Source organism: Euprymna scolopes, chromosome 5 (genome assembly GCF_053919585.1).
Source record: "Euprymna scolopes isolate OS-2025 chromosome 5, ASM5391958v1, whole genome shotgun sequence".
NCBI classification, from domain to species: Eukaryota; Metazoa; Mollusca; class Cephalopoda; order Sepiida; family Sepiolidae; genus Euprymna; species Euprymna scolopes.
In genome coordinates, this window is record NC_136486.1 from 116,004,060 (window position 1) to 116,024,661 (window position 20,602).

Below are 20,602 nucleotides of genomic sequence, written 5' to 3' on the forward strand. Positions count from 1 at the left end.
GTAGGGGAGGGGGGACTGACTCTTCTGAAGTAAGGGTGGGGGTGCTTTCATTCTATTTTGATATTTATTTTTTGGATTCTTGGATTTTAATATTGTGATTTTTTCCTTTTAGTCTTATATTATGTTTGTTTAGAAAGAGGGGTGTATTTAAAATAGGGGATTTTTTTTTTATGTTTCTATTTATTTGTCTCCCCATGTGGGTATGGCTAGACCCAGGATCGGTTCCTAGTGTAGGAAAGATTTTGTTCCCCAGAGGGGGGGCATTGGGGGTGTAGGTATGGGGGGATGATAGAAGGGAAGATAGTCGTTTCAGTCATGAGGGGATTCTCCTCCCCTGACTGAGGAGGGAGCGAGGTGTTGGAACAGATATTATTCTACGGTTCTAGGTGTCTCCTAGTGTTGTTGGTTTCGAGGTTAAGTAGGGTTGGTATTGTTCAGTGTGTTGTATTAAAGATAGGGGTGTTATGTCTGTTTGTGGTTGTATGCGCGCACGTGTGTGTGTTTTAATGTGTCGATTCTGATTTAAGTGTGGGTGTGTGTATGTGTATGTGTATGGGTGTGCATGCGAGTGTACCTTGCATTTCATCTTTTTGTGTGATGGTATTAGGTTCTGTTCAGTTCAGGAGTGAATTTGGTGATGAAGTTTTTTTCTTGTGTAAGTAAATAAAAATAATTGTCTGTTTGGAAGATTGGCATTATTTTGAAGCTGTTTCCACTGCATGTGTGTACGTGTTTTGAAACATAGATGTGTCTGTTATCTGCAATTTTGATGTTGCTCTTATGTAAGGCTACTCTATTGCTGAAATTTTTGGTGGCGCCTATGTAGGATTTATTGTATGTTGTGCATCTTAGTGCATATACTACATTTCTGGAGGTGCAATTTAGATCCTTTTTTATTTTGAATGTTTTTGCTGGTTTTTTTAATGTGTATGTGTTACCTTCTATTATTATGTCACATACTCCACATCGCGGTTTGTTGCATTTTGTAACTCCTTTTGTAGTATGTGGGACGAGGTTTGAGGAAGTTAGGATGTGTTTTAAAACATCCTAACTTCCTCAAAACTCGTCCCATTCACATACACATACACACACCCACACTTAAATCAGAATCGACACATTAAAACACACACACGTGCGCGCATACAACCACAAACAGACATAACACCCCTATCTTTAATACAACACACTGAACAATACCAACCCTACTTAACCTCGAAACCAACAACACTAGGAGACACCTAGAACCGTAGTATAATATCTGTTCCAACACCTCGCTCCCTCCTCAGTCAGGGGAGGAGAATCCCCTCATGACTGAAACGACTATCTTCCCTTCTATCACCCCCCATACCTACACCCCCAATGCCCCCCCCCCTCTGGGGAACAAAATCTTCCCTACACTAGGAACCGATCCTGGGTCTAGCCATACCCACATGGGGAGACAAATAAATAGAAACATTAAAAAAAAATCCCCTATTTTAAATACACCCCTCTTTCTAAACAAACATAATATAAGACTAAAAGGAAAAAATCACAATATTAAAATCCAAGAATCCAAAAAATAAATATCAAAATAGAATGAAAGCACCCCCACCCTTACTTCAGAAGAGCCAGTCCCCCCTCCCTACGCATACACATTAGTAACGACCTCGGATCACAGCCGCCTTCCTAAGAAAGCAAATGACCCCAAAATATACACATTCCCAAACCAATAAAAGCAAACACACACACGCGCACACACACACACATAAACACACACGCACACACACACACACCCTACCCCACCCTAAAGGAAAAGAAAAAACACATTAGCAGAAAGAAATTGCGACTGACCGACTACAGCCAGGTCAAAATCTCCCTTGACAAAAAAAAAAAAAAGAAAAAAAAAAAAACAAGCATACCAATGTATAATAAACACTTACAAGCCTCCACCCCTTGGAAAAACTTCAAACTAACGAAAATCGCCATTTTTACACATTTGAAAATAATTTCTGACGAGGACGCATCAGACCGTCTGAAGCGTACGTAAACGATTTCAATAACTTTAAAACATTATTACAATGATCCAAACATAATTCTCAATGAAAAACCAAGACACGGAATAATAAAATAATGTTAAAAAATACACATTGTTGGTGACTACTCCCTTATTTAAATATATATATATGTATATAATTTACACACGGTAGTGTTTTAATATATTGTAAAGTGGCAGTTTTAGTCATTTAGAAATGCTTTAAAGCTTCACCGATCACTCATTTTTCGAGCAAATTTCAAAGAATTATTACAGTTTATAGATCAACTTCTCATTTATATTGTGAAAAAAATTTCAATTTCTGTTCAGTAAAACAAAAGTTATGATAAATTTACTGGTGTCTAAAATCGTAAAAAAAGACGTATGAAGGTAAGCACCGTTTTTTATGACTAGTTTCCATAGCAAGCGCATCACAACAATTGTTGCTACTTATTCACTGCTATCGCGAATAGAGAAGTAAAAAGTGAAACACAGGAAATGAAACATGAAAGGGAGATAATTGAGGGATTTTATTGAAAGCAGACTTATGCCGTACATTCAATGTTATTCAATATGTGTATTTTATGTTTTGACGGAAAAAGAATAAGACTCAAATTACAGAAAGAACAAGTGAATTTACTGAGAGCCTGGAAAAATCATTGATTACAATAGAAAAATGCGAACATTAAAAATAATATGGTTAAGCTTAAACATAGAAATGTAAAGAACTAGTTTTTTAAACTGGAAATAAAAAGGTCAAGATATTCTAGTAAAATATACAATAAATTTATAACTAAAAATATTGCAACATTAAGATTTTTTAATTCAATTTATAACATAATATAATCATTTTTTAACGTGCCAATATTTTAACTTATAAATTTATTATATATTTTACTTAAATATCTTTTCCTCTTTTTCCAGTCTTAACAACTATCTTTTACTTTTCTATGTTTAAGATTAACGATATTACTCCTCATTCTCGCATTTGTATATTATATATATATATATATATATATATATATATATATATATATTTATATTTATATATATGTATATCCTAGAACTATTTTAATATTGAGTAAGATGATTGATAATTTATAATTAAAATTTAAAATTAAAGATCTGTTTCATAAGGAAAACAAAACAAAATCAATAAATTGTACGATCGTTTCTGAAACGATATTTTTATTGTGATAGACAATGAGTCTTGGACAATATTTTTATGGTAGTTTTTTGAAAAATATTGTGTGTTTTTTTAAAGACACCAAATATAGACCTAGCATTTTTAAGTAAGGCAGATGTATCTGGAAAATATTTAAAATATAAAGGAAAATAGTTCCAAAAAACTATCATAAATTTATTGTCCAAGTCCCACTGTCTATCACAATAAAAATATCGTTTCCGAAACGATCGTAAATTTATTGATTTTGTTTTGTTCTACCTTATGAAAAAAGATTTTTAATTTTTAATTTTAATTATGAATTTTCTATCTATCTATCTTTATATATATATATATATATATATATATATATCTTTATATATATATATATATCTTTATATATATGTATATATATCTTTATATATATACATCTTTATATATATATATATATATATATATATATATATATATATATATATATAGCTCAACATCTCTGTGATGGTTAGTGTACAATTTGAAATTACATAAATAAATTTTCTATCTATCTATCTATCTTTATATATATATATATCTTTATATATATCTTTATATATATATATATATATATATATATATATATATATATATATAGCTCAACATCTCTGTGATGTTGAGTGTACAATTTGAAATTACAATTGGATGAGTTTACTCTGTGCACACAAATCAACATAAATGTTTTTTGTGAGATCACTTCTTCCTGTAATAAGAGCACTGACTTCATTTAATACGCTCTACTGACGTATGAGATGCGGTAGAATATACAGTAAGTATATATACCACAAATATTCTTGTAACTTGCACGATTTGTATGACGTATACATGTTTTAATTTAATGCATATTGTTTTTTTTTCAGCTTCCAATGACGATACTGTTGCTCATATTTTGCATGATTTCTTCGTTTATCCTCTTTGTACAGTATTGTCTTATTGCCCGAACGTATGACATCATAAACGTAAGTAAACACACACACACACATATATATATACATATATATATATATATATATATATATATATATATATATATATATATATTGAATTCATTCAAAACATATCGCTAAAAACAAAACAAAACAACATCTAAGTAAATCACGATGTATCCAGACAGCTGGCGAGAGGGTCCAGGGGTAAGGGTTTAGGCTCATTACCGTTGGGTCCCGATTTCGAATCACGCTAGATACAGCCACTCTGATGAGTCGTAGACGACGAAACACGTGTCAGTGGATAATTACATTTTAAGAATTATATATATATATATATATATATATATATATATAAGAGAAAGAAAATTAAAACTGTAAGTTGAAATTTACAATCAAAATTTATTGTTCGTCTGAATACTCCAAAAAATATTACAAAATCCTTATTCCGCAGAGTTTAAAAAAATGCTATTCTTATTATTCTTCATCTCATCAGAGGACATAAAAAAAATCAGCAAATAATATTTGTAGCAATGCTAGTTAAGGCATTAAGTGTAACCGCAATTTATTGTAGTTACAAATTGCCAAATAAAAAAATGAAAAAATTTTGGATATGTAAAAAAACTAATATAAAAACAAACCGTGCTTAATATTTCAGCTTAAATGAAGCTCCTCTTGAGTTGATCCAAAATGAAAAATAGTTCTTTAGATAGAATGTATTCCAAAATAAGTCCAGCGTGACGTTGTATACAATCCGATTGGAAAGGTTTAAATAATCCGATTGGAAATTTTACAAAACAGCTGAAATGGGTTTAGATTACCTACAAAACACCATCTGCAAGTGTCGCCAGTCTCTCTACAGAAGAGCGTATCAAGAAAACATAACATGCTACTAGATGAACCCGGAGTAAATATTTAAAAAAATATTACATTCAAAGCCAAAATCAGATCCTCTCGATACAGCTTTAGATTGACTCATAGGACGAACTGTGCGACTTCTCCTGAAGTCATGGTAAAGCACTTATCTGGTCACTCCATCAGAATAAAATAACTTCTTGTCCTGACATTAAGACCAATAACTCATAAAAGAGGTATTTAGTATAACATATTCTACTAATGAATTTATTCCTTTAGTGAACCATAATTTGGATGAAATTTACACTCAAATTTTGAAAAGTTTAGTTTTTCTAAATACATAGCGGAATGATGATATACATAGTTGACAAATATTTATTAACAAAAAAGTCTAATTACCCATATGCAAAGGAATTTAACACATTTATTAGTTGCATATCTTTTGTTCTGCCTCGCGGTACTCCTGCAGTATTTTACCCACCGATTTCACGATCTTAGCCGAGCGTTGACGAACGCTTTCGGCGTTAACGCCGACGAAAGCCGAGAATTCGGATCTACTACGGTGCAAGAACGCTAAAAGTATGTGAATAGCAACAACATTACAAGGAAAAGATATTACACACACACGCACAACAAAATGGATAAAATTAATACAAAAAAGTTGGATAAAATAAATCACAAACACTTACCGTAAGTTTTTTTTAAAGTAAAATAAATTTATTTTGTTGAATATTTTTTTTGGTTCATTTTGTTTTCCGATAGCTTTTTTTTGGGGGGGGGGGTAAGCAACAGTAATAAACACTTCAATGTTTTTTTTTGTTTGTTTTTAACAAAACGTTATTAAACAGTAACAACAATTTTTTTTTTTTTTTTCAGTAATGTTTGTAGGGGGGGGGACACAACAATTACTGTTTATCTTTAGTTCCGACTGGAAGATTTTCTACTGACTGTAGAGGCAAAGTAGGGAGCAAAGGGTTTTCAGAGGATGTGGAAAGAAGCTCCTTCCCAAACCGGGTAGCCTTCCGCGATTTGATTTATTATGGAGACAAAAGGGTTGTGTCCAAATTTTTGTCTCCACATAAATTCGCATAAATATGTTTCCAACAGCTCCCGGTTTTTTGTTTTTTTTATCGCTAAATTAAATAGCTGAAATGAAAGGCTGTGTATTTTTACTTTGAACAATAAAATAACTGAAATGAAACGCTATGTGTGTAATTTCAATGAAAATTATTCGTCTGCTGCGCGTTCGTTTGAAGCGCCCTGATTGGCTGATAGAGTATCGTACCGCTCGCCATGTTCCGGCGTTTTCCGACGGATGTCGATCAACGCTCGGCTAAGATCGTGAAATCGGTGGGTAAAATACTGCAGGAGTACCTTTATTCCTTTAGTGAACCATAATTTGGATGAAATTTACACTCAAATTTTGAAAAGTTTAGTTTTTCTAAATACATAGCGGAATGATGGTATACATAGTTGACAAATATTTATTAACAAAAAAGTCTAATTACCCATATGCAAAGGAATTTAACACATTTATTAGTTGCATATCTTTTGTTCTGCCTCGCAGCCTCCAAACGCTTTCCATAACTGCCTACTAGTTTTTTTTTACAAGGACTTGCTGGTAATTTCAACCATTCTTCTTGGAAAACTTTCTTCAATTCCTTGATATTCTAAGTATATCTCCATTCCGTTGTATTTTTACATTAATAACATCTGTTTAAATATTGAGCGTAAATTTCATTCAAATTAACTTCTTACTTTTTGAGAAATACGAAAAAACCAATGTACCAAATACTTTAGCTACCCACTGTATATATATATATATATATATATATATATATATATATATATATATATATATATATATGTAAAAGTGAACATGTCTGTGCGTGTGTGTCCGTGTACATTTCCCTACACAATAACTCTCTCAATTTTCAGTCTGCAGACTCGAAATTTGATATACAGAATACTGAGATTTGGGAAAATCTTTGTAATCCATTTTCGGCCAGAAATTCGGCTGTTAATGGGTTAAAGTTCAACGATTTGACCTTGTAGAACTCTACCAAATTCCTCCCACAATTCTGGGTTCAAAGAGTTGAAATTTTATATATAGGTTCATTAGACATGGATCTAACTTAATAACTGGATTTGAGCCAAAAACAATAGGGGCCAAAGTTTTAAAACATACCGTTTTTCTTTGCTCAACATACACCTCCAAACACCCGAGCATCGCCGGGCTGAAATGTTTGTATATATATATATATATATATATATATATATATATATATATATATATATATATATATATATATACTCATACTTACGCGACATCTTTTATAACTTTGCTTCCTTTTAAGTTATGTCAAGAGGACCAGAATAAAAGTGCACTACTTGATTTCGACCACTGCCATTCTGGGGTATTTCTAAGCACTAGATGCTGCTAAACGCCATGTATTTAAATAAGGACCGCCTTTAAGTAAGTATAGGATTCGCAGACTGATTTAGCTTGGAGCGTAAGTTGCTCGTTTAATTGATCATATTAAGAGATGAATCACTTTTAATAAAATGATGTTAATATGAAAAAAATGTTGATATGATCAATCAAACGAGCAAATTACGGTCCATACAAAATCAGGCTGCGAATGCTTACATCATTTTATCAGAGCGTTACGACTGTCATCTAAAGTGTGACGAGATAAATACGCTCTGATCAATCGCAACATCTCTTAAAATGCACCCCTTAAAAGATGGGCAACCTAACATTTCTGTAGCTGCGATCGATCCGGTCATGATTAAGTGAATATCAGTTTTGCTCGATGTTCGGCGTGTTGTGTTCGAGTTCTGATGCTTGCAGAGCATCGCTTCTGATACAGGTTTTGGCAGGTGACAACATTTACTCATACAATTGTATTTCTCCTATAAATACATCATTCCAAAACGAATCAAAGAAACCGATACAATTTAAAGAATCAAACAGAAGTTACATATTAATTTATAAAATTATATATTTTAGGTTGGTATAATATATAGATACTAGCTGAAGTACCAGGCGTTTCCAGGTGGTATTTTAATTTTATTGTCCTCATACACTATAATAAAATAGATGAAACATAAATTCACAATGGTGAATACATGTTATTTTTTTGTTTTTGTTGTTTTGCAAATCATATTCACAGGATTAGACTATTCAACTGGAAACGAACAGTGGTTGTAAAAATAATGGACAACAGAACTGATAATTTGGCCCCTGTCGTTCAAGATTTCCTTAAAATTATGGAATGTATTCGTCTAAAATTGTGATTGATTTCATTCATTACAATGAATGTTGAACTTTGTTACGAAAACTGCAAAATGTGAAGAAAGGAATTTTATTCAAAAATCTAATGATTATGTATAATTTATTAGTTACGAAAAATTAATTTTCCATGAAAATAAACGTCTATTGTGTGTTATAATCGTCTGAAAATTATTTGAACGCAGTAAATGTTTCAGGAAATTTTCATAAAAAAACCCAACCACGAGCAGGCTTGCGAACATAAGGAAATTTTTATCAAAGAAATAAACCTGTATTTTTTTGTTGACATAATATCCGGTGAAGAACGCTCTATCAGAAAAATTTAAAGTAATAAAAACGCACTCATTCAGAAAAAAATAGCAGTTTTTGTTTGTTATTAATATTGGTTTATCTAATCGATATATATATATATATATATATATATATATATATATATATAGGGATGTTTGCGTAAATGTAAAGTTTGAAAGCAAAACGTACGCATCCGAAACGTTAGAATTTTTGGTACTTGTACAGTGTACAAATTATGCTGAAAGGATAACTTTATTATTTAAAAAGTCATTCTTAACATGGGAGGGAAGCTTTTTAACGAACCAGTTAATAAAATATAAATATACCATATACCTTTTATTTAACTTTAAAATCCTATCTAAAATGTGATATGGTGCGTACAATGCAAAAAATACCGAATGCTTATTTGAAATTAATAATTATTAATAAATGTAATAAAAAAATTGATCAAATCGGTCTAAGAATAACAATAAAAAAGATATATAGATATGTCTTCGCATATTTGAGTTAATGTCTGGAATTTTGTTTTTTATAAAAAATAAAGACAATCACACGCGTTCGGAAGCGTTATTTTTTGATTTGGAAGTAATATTTGTTTTTTAAATCGATAAATGAATAATTTAAAAGAAGGTATATATATAGGTTTTTGTTCTTATTTATAAATTCAAAACCGCGAGTAACGCTTACGCATTATTATATTCTTTTATTTAATTATAGAAAGACATGAAAAAAATACGGTCCTGGATATGACCTAAAACTATATCCAATGGTAAGGTCCCAGCTTGCGTGCCTTGGGGAGTGTGGAGCCACCCTTTAATTGCTATTGCGCCCAGGTCCACTCTGTCCCGGAATGGTAGTACCTGTTAGGGTCCCATCTATGGATTAAATAGAATCGGAATTAAAAAACAAATATACTTCATTAACAAATCGTTCCTGAAAATCACAAGATTCGGCATTAAATAACCTGCAAAAGGTTGATATGCCGTAAAACAAAAACAACCAAGCAAAGACATGAATAATGCATTGTCAGAAGCTAGAATTGAAATTAAAACATCTAGCGTTCCAGACTGATGGTATTTTCCAAAGAACTTGTAATAAATGAAACGAATATACGCAAGCACATTAAAAAAAAACATATCGGCTAGTTGGAATGGCCTTTTTTAATGTAAATTTGCCGGTGTCTGTACGCGATATACAATTATGTAAACAAAGATAGTACTCGCTAGAAAGCATCCTTGGTGCCTGAATATTATGTCCCCGGAGTTTCAGTGTTATGTAACTGATAATATAAAACCTAACTGTTACATATTTACACAGACATACATGTACTCTTTTATTAATATAGAAGATAAGGGTGTCATTTTCACTATTTCTATACTCTTCTTCTTTTTCTTCTTCTTTTTCTTCCCTTGATAGGCACTTTTACTCATATTTATTGCGTCTAGTCAAAGATGGGCCATCAACAGTTATTCTTGCAGAGTCGCGGCTATTTTTAAGTTTGTAATTTTGCTTTTGTCCGGCTAGAGTATAGTTCTATGTAGTTCTGAGAAGCATCATCTTCTCACTTTTAGAAGGCGCTATATTTCTCATCATTTAATATGTCCCTGCCAGAGAGTCATGACGGTGCAGTTCAATCGTTATGTGAGCCAGTGTTCACAGATCATTTGTGCGCAGAATGGTATACTGCAATCTCCGAAACTACGATCATATTTTTCTTAAGATGACTGTGAGATGCATACAATCTTTGACAAAGAACATGTTAACACCATGGTATAATATTATTTGTATTATCGTAATTATATTTGTATTTATATTATTGTCATTTTATTTTAAAGATTTTCCTATTATCATGATACTTTCTGTTTTTAATCCCAAATTCTGTGTTTTTATTATAGTATGTTGTACTTTCCTGTTGATTATATAGATAAGGTATCACCCAACAATATATTTACGAGAACATTTATGTAAAGTTTTACGCACGGCATAAGTGATTAAATGATATCAATATTGACATATGTATTAATTTATTTTTGTTTTTATTTTAGCTTAACAGTTATTTTGGCGTGAGTATCGCCCTCGTAATCTTCTTATTGGCACTGATGGTAATTTATGCCATTTTAGTCTTGGCACTTATTAAACATCATGAAAAAATGGTAAGTACAAGCTCTATTTTATATATATATATATATATATGTGTGTGGGGGGTGTAGTCATCCATATATATATATATATATATATATATATATTAATTAAATACATCGTAATTAATTTATTTTATTGCAGACTATTATCGTCATCTTTTAAGTTGTTTCACGACGTTTCGCTCAGCTATTATTATAGGAGATTCTGAGTTCCTATCCCGTCACAGTTACCACCCGATGAAGGTCAGAGGAATAGTTGGTCGAAACGCCGTGAAACAACAACTAAAAGATGGCGATAATAGTTCACAATAAGATAAATAAATCAATAATAATCATCTCAATTATGAATTCCAATTTCATAATATAAATACATCGTGTCTTCAACATAATTAATCGGATTACAAACAACAAACAATGATTTCTTTTTGGCTTTACCATATAAAAAAGGAAATTAAAATTATTTTCAAGTAATAAAGCTTATATATTTGACGTCATCTTAGATGCCAATATCTCGGAAACAATTCAGTGCATCTTAATGAAACTGCACAGACTTTATGTTGAACATAATAAATTTTATTAGTTACTATTTCAAAGAAAAACACAAAGATTTGTTTATTCTATGACCGAGTTAATAATTTTCACAAACGTTCAATATTTGTGGAGTCTGTGACTCTGCACATGTCAAGTTGGTAATCAAACCTGTGCCAAATAAAAAATATAAATAAATATTTAATGTTTTCTACTTTATTCTTAAGTACAGGATTGTATTTATTCTTTTTGGCGTAATTATTGTTTCTAACAGTAAATGTTTGACGATTTTTTGAAAATATCTAAATACCATTCTTTGGTCATTGGTGTAGCTTGGCGTATAATTACTAATTCTCCGACCTCATGAAAGTAAAAGCACCCCAAAATATTCACAAGGTTTGGATGCTTATTTATGGACACTGCGCAGTGGAAAATGAATGCTTACTCGAACTCACTATTGGCTAGCAGTTAAATGGTGGTTCATAAAAAAACAACACTTTTTCGGCCTTGCACAATACACACTTATATATCCGACATCCGACTGATAATACTAAAGAAAAAAGACGGGTACATAACGTATTATATTAATAAGACTTATAACTGTATAATATGTTTGTACTTCAGAATCGTATTTATTATTAGTTTAGTATAGCAGCGCAAAATAAATTATAATCTGCTATCAGTACCTGGATTTTTAATGTCTTGCAATAAGTGTTTGTCCAGCACTGTATATATAGCATGCTTTCTCTTCTGCATTACTTCGGAGTTAAATATTGTTTGCAGATACATTCTTATCAAGTATACGAGGTGATTTAGATGACGCACTTGGCAATGATAAACGTGCACTTGAAAAAAGCATTCAGTTTTAAATTTCAAGAAACAATCGATCAGAGTACCGAGTGGGAAGAGCATTTAATATACAAACTATGGTTTAAGTTAAGGGGATTTATACTTCATGTAGTATACACGTTATACAGTACTGACAATTTTCTGAATTTGATGTCGAAATTGTTTAAAACAATTTCTTTTTTAAACAATGTCGACTGTCTTAGCAGTTTTATTCTGGATGAGGAGTTTCCTAATTTGTACAGTACAACAATCAATATATACTGTGTTTAAAGCTGGTCGTATGAGCCATACAGACACATACAATCTTAATCTGACAGTATCTATATTATATTAATTTAAATGATATCTCTTCGGATATTACTTGAAGTTTTTCATTAGTAAGGAGGATAAATTGCAGTGCTTGTTTTGTTACATATAGAGAGTTTTTTATAGGGAGCGAACTTTTAATAAACAACTCTATTTTCTGTAATTGCAGATTTAGCAACTATCAGTTATTTTGAGTTCAGCATGATTTAGCGTTTCACGATAAAGAGACAGATAACCAGGCAGCGTTCATAAATCGCAATGATGAGATCAATTTACTGAAAGTAATGCTTGAGGAATGAATAGTTCTATGAAATATACCTCGTTCGTGCAATTTAACCCCATAAGATTATTATCTTTTAAGATATGTAAAGTCTAACCCCTATGAGTCGATAGACCAGAATCCGTAGATTACATGGGAGATAATGTCTGATGCGTTATTGTTATTGTTTTTACTTTCTCATACCCGTCATTTTTTCTCTTTCAGCTTTTATTTTATTCCACTTTAAATGAATATAATTGTGCATTATGTACTAGTCTTCAGAGTCCTTATTTTTTTTTAGAATAGTTTATCTGACTGTGAAGCGTAACTGCGTGTAGGCTTGTTTATATATATACATTCTAGCGTCATAATTACAATTGTAGGTTGTTATTGTGACGGATGTTTATTGATTGTGACATCAGAAACTATAAGTAAAAGTCAAATTAGCTATACAATGAGTTATATAGGTAGTAAGAAGTGGACACTGAGTAGTAGAAGGGCTTACTAATCCTAAGATGTGTTTGTTGATTTCTTGGTCAAAATAAGCTTTATTTTTTTAATGTTCGAATTCATTTATGTCAGAAAGTAAATAATAAAGATGTATAATCACACACACACACACACACACACACACACACACATATATATATATATATATATTATTACGACAATATTATATATATAATTAAAAATATGTCCATCAAATGAGGAAGTAACGTAGTTAGCTAAGTAAATCATCACACCAGACTGTGTTTTCATATTACTATTATTGCTAATGCAAACGACAAAAAAATAATTGTATATATATATATATATATATATATATATATATATATATTATTTATTATTTTTAAAGCAGTAATCTACGTACACGCGTGCTTTGAGGTAACTACGTCTCATCAGCGTAGCTCGACTGTTTCTAGGGATCGAACTTCAGACCATGTTTTCCACAGTCCGGCGCGTTAACCGTTACGCCATGAACCCTAGATGACGTTACTGTTTATTTTTATCGCTTATAAATGTAGATTTGTTGCTCTTATCTTTACCTTGAAACACGCGTGTACGTAGATTACTGTTAAAAAAAACATACTAAATAAATAAAAAAAATATTATATACGTCCAAATAAATTATGGGCGACTTTCTAAGCAAATAAAAAATGAGCTTCGTGGCGAAGCCACTATTAACCGTATTTATCATTTGAAAAAAAAAAACAAATCTCTCTCTCTCTCTCTCTGTCTCTCTCTCTCTCTCTGTATATATGTATGTATATATATATATATATATATATATATATATATAAAATTCAATTTTTACCCCAAACAAGGAACAGTGACACTTTGAAGTAGACGTCTACTATCGGGGACATAAGTTGCAGGGGTATTATAACGGGAGATGAGTAGCAAGATGTCTCTCGCATTACAATTCAACTTCCTCATGTCAGTGCAGTTGGGAAAGCAGAATCCCAGAAGGGGCATCCAAAGTCTAGCAGTTCTGGCGAAGAAACTATTGGAGTAGAAGGCATTCTTATACCTAGGGATCTCTACTGTTAAGGGGTGCGATTTAGCTGGTTGTCGGGGTTTTCGGGGGTATTTACATCGAGGGGATACAAGTGCTTGTAGTTCGTCAGAGCATTCGTCATTAAAGTATATGTAAAACAGACAGAGGGATGCAATATTTCGTCGATGGGAGAGAGGCTGAAGCCTAGATGACAGTTCAGGACCTATCAGGTTGGCGACCCTCTTTTGAACCCAGATCAGGAGTGAGAGACAAGTATCAGATCCACCAGCCCAAATGTAATAACAGTACTCTATACATGAGCAAATGCTGGCTTTATAGAGGTACAGGATACTTTCAGGCGTAAGTAGTTCCTTGCACGGTAGAGAGAGAGCCCACCTTCTCCGCAGCAGCATTGGGAATACTCTCAATGTATCTATTCCAGTTCATATTCGCTGTAAATGTAAGGTCGAAGTGTTTAAAGGAAGTACTTTTGGGTAATTTGCTCCTGACCATTGCTATTGGTGGTAGAGAAGTTTTTTTTGTAATTATTGAAGGGAACAGGCTTAGTCTTGGCATCCATTTTTGTCCCCATTCGACTACAGATTGGATGTCATCCTCTAGTGTTTCTGCATTTACTTAGATATGTGTTCATTTGTTTTCACAACGTACCTGGTATAGAGCGTAGTGCCATCAGCAAATATACCCATCTCAGAATCAATTTTATCATGGAGGTCATTTATAACTATCAGGAATAATAAAGGTCCAAGGCTAGACCCCTGAGGTACTCCTGCATTTATATCATATTGTTTAGATGTACGACCGTCGAGGACAACCTGGATTTTTTCTTACTTAAGAAGGATTTAATTACATTATGTATTCTTCCAGTGATACCATATGATCGAATTTTCCTTAGAAGAACATCGTGCTATACCCTGTAAAAAGCCTTAGAGATATCGAGAGCTATCGCTCTACCCTCCTCTATTTAGTCCAATAAAGGGAATATATTCAGCGATTACAGTTAGGATATCTGCTGTAGAACGGGCTTGCCTAAATCCATACTGATTGTCGATCAGGAATTTAGCAGCTGTAAAGTAAGGGACTAGAGCTTGATTAATTAAGGGTTCAAATATTTTGGCGAAAAGCAGGAGAAGGCTACTAATAGAGCGATAATTTAATGATTCAGTTCTTTCGCCAGAATTCTTCAAAACTGGTACCACAGAAGCGGTTTCCCAGAAGTCAGAAAAGTAAGATTCGTTAAGGCATTTGTTATAAAGTTTGGGCGAGAACTGGAGCAACCTCAGTGGATATTTTTAATAGCACAGCCGGGATGAGATCGGGTCCACATTCTTTTAAGGTGTCTAGGTTTTTTTTTATGATATCATGTAACTAAGAAGGGGTCATTTTCAAATCATCTAGTGTGGCGTCTGTCCGCAAAGGAAAATCAGGGAGGGAATGGTGTGCCGGGTTATATATATATATATATATATATATATATATATATATATATATATATATATATATATATATATATAATATCATAAATATATATGAACAACAATTTTGTACTTACAAACACTAGCGTTTCATATGTACGCAATCACCCGTTTTTTAGGAATAAATAATTACTAGTAGTTCTGAGATTCAAGCCTAGTAAAAAGTCTCTCTTAGTTTCGTAAATAATTTTTATATTCTCATGCTCCCAAAAATTAACACAGAAATCGATAGAAATAAAGTATCTATAAATGATAAGTAAACGGACATTAAACAGGCATATAGTATTCAAGGACATGCAGTCGGAATATTGCTTTTGTGCGCTTAGGTTTTCTTAATTCCTCAAGTATTGCTCAGCTTTAATTTCTTAAATGAATATTTTCATACGTTAATATTGTCAATAAATATAAACCATTTTTTCTATATCAAATGGCAATAGTATGTCTCGCTCAATGTTCAGTGTAGGAAGTGATAATTATAATTCGTCGGGTGTTTAGACTTACTCACCCATGCCTACGTAGACTTGCATTCTCCATTCAGGCTACCAGAAATTAGCATACGAATTGACGAAAATAACGTCCCTATAAATGTTAACTCAACAGGCATAAATAGTAAACAAACTGAGTATATCACAACCGGAAGTCAGACAAGTGCGTTGTCAGGATCACTGTTATCTCTGGATATAAACTGCACTTTTTGAAAAAAGTAGACAAGAACATATTATCACATGCTTTACAATGCTATATGATTGCTATTTTGTATGAACTATTTTTTTAAAATAACATCTTCAAGGTGGCCAATCTGCAATACATTGCTGTAAGCATTCCCTAAAGTGTCCTAGTCATTTCCCCTGGAATGTCATTTATTATTTTGCAAATGGCAAATTTTCAACCATGAATGGTTGTTGGTTCGTGCTTAAATATCTAACCCTTAGCATAATCCCAAAGAAAATAATCTCAAGGTGAAAGGGTAGGCGAAATTTTTTAAAGATTGCAGTTACAGATTCTCCGTTGGTGAGAAAATCTTCCACGAAAAATGCACGGTGTTTACCTGCCCACGTGATATCTAAGCATCCAAAATTTTAATAATTCACCACTTATTCTGCAAAACAAAATGGCAGTTAATTAATAACATGGATGTACTTAAACTGTGTGAATAACCGCAACAGCATTGCCATAGTAAGAATTTAAAAAGTGAGATTATTTTTGTCCCACCCTGTATATTGTTGACGTCAAATGGCGCCAGGTAAATAGTTGTAACCAGAATCCTGCTTTCTCGAATGATACTATTATTTTTCCCTGATCGTGTTTTTCGACACTCTTTACGTCGTTGATAAGCAAGGTTTTTGCTTGGTTATATTTCTTTTAAAAATATATTTTTCTGATTTTTGACCTTATCTCAATCCGCGCGCGCTCGATGTTTAAACCAAGCATCCCATAAAGAAACATGTATTTATTTATAAAATTTAATGGTTCTTATTTTTATTTTCTTTTTTCAGGCATTGACTAGCGGTACTAGTTCAACGACTGTCACATCGTCCAGGACAGTTACTACAACAAACATTGAAACGCCTCCTGCGAATTATGTCATCCAACCAGTTTCATAGGCTTTCAAATTTTTACAGAGAATACTTTATACAAAAGATTAAAAAAAAAACAACGTTCATATATATATATGTATATATATATATATATATATATATATATATATATATATATATATTATAAGTATTCGACAGTTTTCAATATGACCAGTATACAGCAACAATTGATTTTTTACATTGTGTAGCTTATGATGCTCATTTTACGAAAGACTTTCCAACCACAAAATAAAAGGTTCCGTCGATATGATTTCTTATTACCGTGATTAAAAAAAACGTAATTTTATATAATAGTTATCTGCATATCATATTACTTATCTCTGATTCCGTTTTTGAAGTGTGTATTGTTATGGATAAAATGCTGAGGAATATTTGATAATATACGAACCTTTCTATATTTTTATGTCCGTAAAATGGCATAATATAAAATAAAACAAGAGCTTATGTAAAACCGCACAATAATTTTATATTACAATAATACAATCTTGTTAAACTGATGCTAGACAGTGAGTTGATTATGTCGACATATTAAAAACTTGTCAATAGGTTTCAGTTTATTTCTGATCAGCCATTATTAAAAAGTAATAATAATGATTTCATGTACATCTGTAAACGATAACAGGTCTTTGTGAAAAGTAACATTCTTTGATACTGAAACGCCAATATAATAGTCTGCCGCTTTCTTTCTAAAGAAAGTCCGTAAGTTAAGCTTTGGAAAAAGGCAAATATAATTTTATAAGGCCAAATGTATTCAAAATAATGCTAAATAGCGATATTTGCTGTTCAAAAGGCCTATATAAAAATATATTTGGTGATTTCATATAATTCGCATATTATAGAATTTTACGGCTTCTGCGAATAAAAGAAGAGCGTGATTTTAGTCAATTATTTATTAATATGAGTATATAGTCTGCAAACATTAAGTCACGAATCTACAACCAACATTTACAAGAATTTATTCTGTTATTTATTTATTTTTTTTTTTTTAATTTTTAGCTTTTAAGAGATTAAAAAAATGAAAGTGATTTTGCGAATGAATATATTCTTAATTTTTTTATACAGCGACACGCAAGGAAAAACTACGGAACACGTCACTATTGTAAATTGTAAATATAATTGAACGTGGGAATCCCAATGCTCCCATTTCTGTGCAAGCTTTTCGCCCTTTATAACATGTGACATGAATGCTCGTTAACATCTACTAAAAATGAACTGCCTATTCTTAGTCATACAACATATTTTCATTAATAGACGCAGTGCTCTTTTTTATATTAGTATAAGCACCGACTTTTCTTCGCATGAAAATGTATTTTAGTTGATTTAAAAATATTCTAAAACCTATTTAACATGTATTCCAGTAGATTCAGATATAGTCATCATGTCTTCTGTTAAAGTTAACATGCACTTAACATGGAGGTTGGTAAATTTAATGTATCATTCATTGTTTTCTAACAAGTAGTTTGTTAGACGGGTGTATTCAAGCATGCATTCAACATGCATTTTCGCAGCTTAAACATGTATATCTATATAAAAGCCAAGTACGTCCAAGGATGGAATACTGTTGCCATATCCGGGCAGGAGCTTCTAAAAACAGCCTATCCTGCCTTGACAGAGTACAAAATAGACTTCGTGGCTTAGTGGGGAATGTCCTCTTCTCTACCCTGCAACCTTTCTCCCACAGAAGAGACGTTGCGAGCCTATCCTTGTTTTATCGTTATTTCCATAGCAGGTGCTCGTCTGAACTCCTATTTCTGATCCCCCTCGCCAATCTTTCACGAAAAACACCCGTCTAGCTGAATCCATTGTGAAAAATTTCCTCCACTCTTTATCTGTGCCTAAATCAATACGTGAATTCCATGAACAAAGCTTCTTTCTTAGAACTGAACGCCTGTGGAACTTTGTTCCGTCTGCCTGCTTCCCACCTGACTACAACTTGGATGTGTTCAAGTCCAATGTTAACAAATTCCTAATGAACCGCCTTCTTAAGTAAACACTTCATCAAATCTCCACATTAACGTACTGTACTTGCAATAAACCTTATCCCTGAGTGGGTTTCGGGCCTTGATAAGTGGTGATCACTGTGTAGAAAAAAACAAAATGTATTCCAGCATGCATTTTTCATTCATTCTCGTAGCTTTCATATATAATATATTACGTTTAACATTCCACATTTATTCCATTCGATTTAACAAGTGTACTAGTAGGTTTTACAATGATTTTAGTAGGTTTAACATGTCGTTAGCGACTTTAGGATGAATGATATTTGCTGTTAAATATTTAAGTAAAAATAAACCTTTCCTAATTTACTATTTCCAAGAATGTTAACCGTATATGAACATATTCTTATGCTGAAGCACCGTTTACAAAGTTGTCTGAACTTTTCTTCTTTTGTAAGGAGCTAAGTTAAAACACATTTGTTCTTTTCTTTTAATCTTACTAGCAAGGAATCTGGGTTTGTCCGAGAAATGAACAACAATCCAGAATCATTAAAATCTGTGTAAAACATATCTTTTTAAAACTCCCTCCCTCCCTCTCTCTCTTTCTTCCTCTTTCTCTCTCGCGCACACGCGCTATATATCTATTATATCCTTCTCCCTTTTCTCCTCTTACTATATTTCCTAACCCCCTCCCTTTTCTCTATCACCTTTTCTCTATCATCTTCTTTATCGCTTTCTCTGACAGTATGAAACAAATTATTATGATTACATGAAAAAAATCGCGGTAAATATCCATTTGCATTGCAAGATGTATTCTGTTTCCTTTATGAAAAAAAGGAGGTATTTAAAACGTACCGTTATTATGGTCGAGACTCTGTTGACAAGGTATATAAGCAACATATATACGTGTCTAGTGTAGCATTTGACTTTTTGATGGTCACAAAGATAAACACAGAAGTCGAGATCTTTCCTTTATATAGATTCCAGCAGTTGAAGATTACTTTTTGAAATGTACTCGAATATGCAACTATAATCGACTTGACACATATCCATTCACATAAGATGGCTCAAAGTAAAACGCACAATGTCTGTTTACTAGTAAATGAATGGCCATGTAGGAAGACCAGGTGCTATAGCGTACAAAAATTATTTCAGGTTATTCGGCTTATCTAAAACATAAGCGTATACAAGACAAAACGTGCAATTATGGTATAAAATAAATCGACGATTCTTTACAAGTATCAAAGCTGCATACAGTCTAGATTAGTTGATTTTTTTTACTTGAAGGACAACTATATACAGAATATTAAGTTTAAGCTATCTTCAGTTGACATCACACTATTAGATATTTTGCAGTTCTCACAGGGACATATCGAGATTGTCTTACATACAACGCCCGGTATTCTCCAATTATAACTTA

At 32.3% G+C, this 20,602-nt stretch overlaps 1 protein-coding gene across 1 annotated transcript in view; it reads left to right on the forward strand.

Moving 5' to 3' along the window:
- LOC145276963 (uncharacterized) overlaps positions 1-17,490 on the forward strand; it is a 107,307-nt gene extending 89,817 nt beyond the window's left edge. The window contains exons 4-6 of the mRNA XM_080128504.1: positions 4,067-4,165; positions 10,619-10,726; positions 17,144-17,490. Of these exons, the coding sequence (XP_079984630.1) occupies positions 4,067-4,165; positions 10,619-10,726; positions 17,144-17,251 (315 nt within the window). The 3' untranslated portion in view covers positions 17,252-17,490. The remainder of the gene's footprint in view (positions 1-4,066; positions 4,166-10,618; positions 10,727-17,143) is intronic.
- Positions 17,491-20,602: the final 3,112 nt, after the last annotated feature.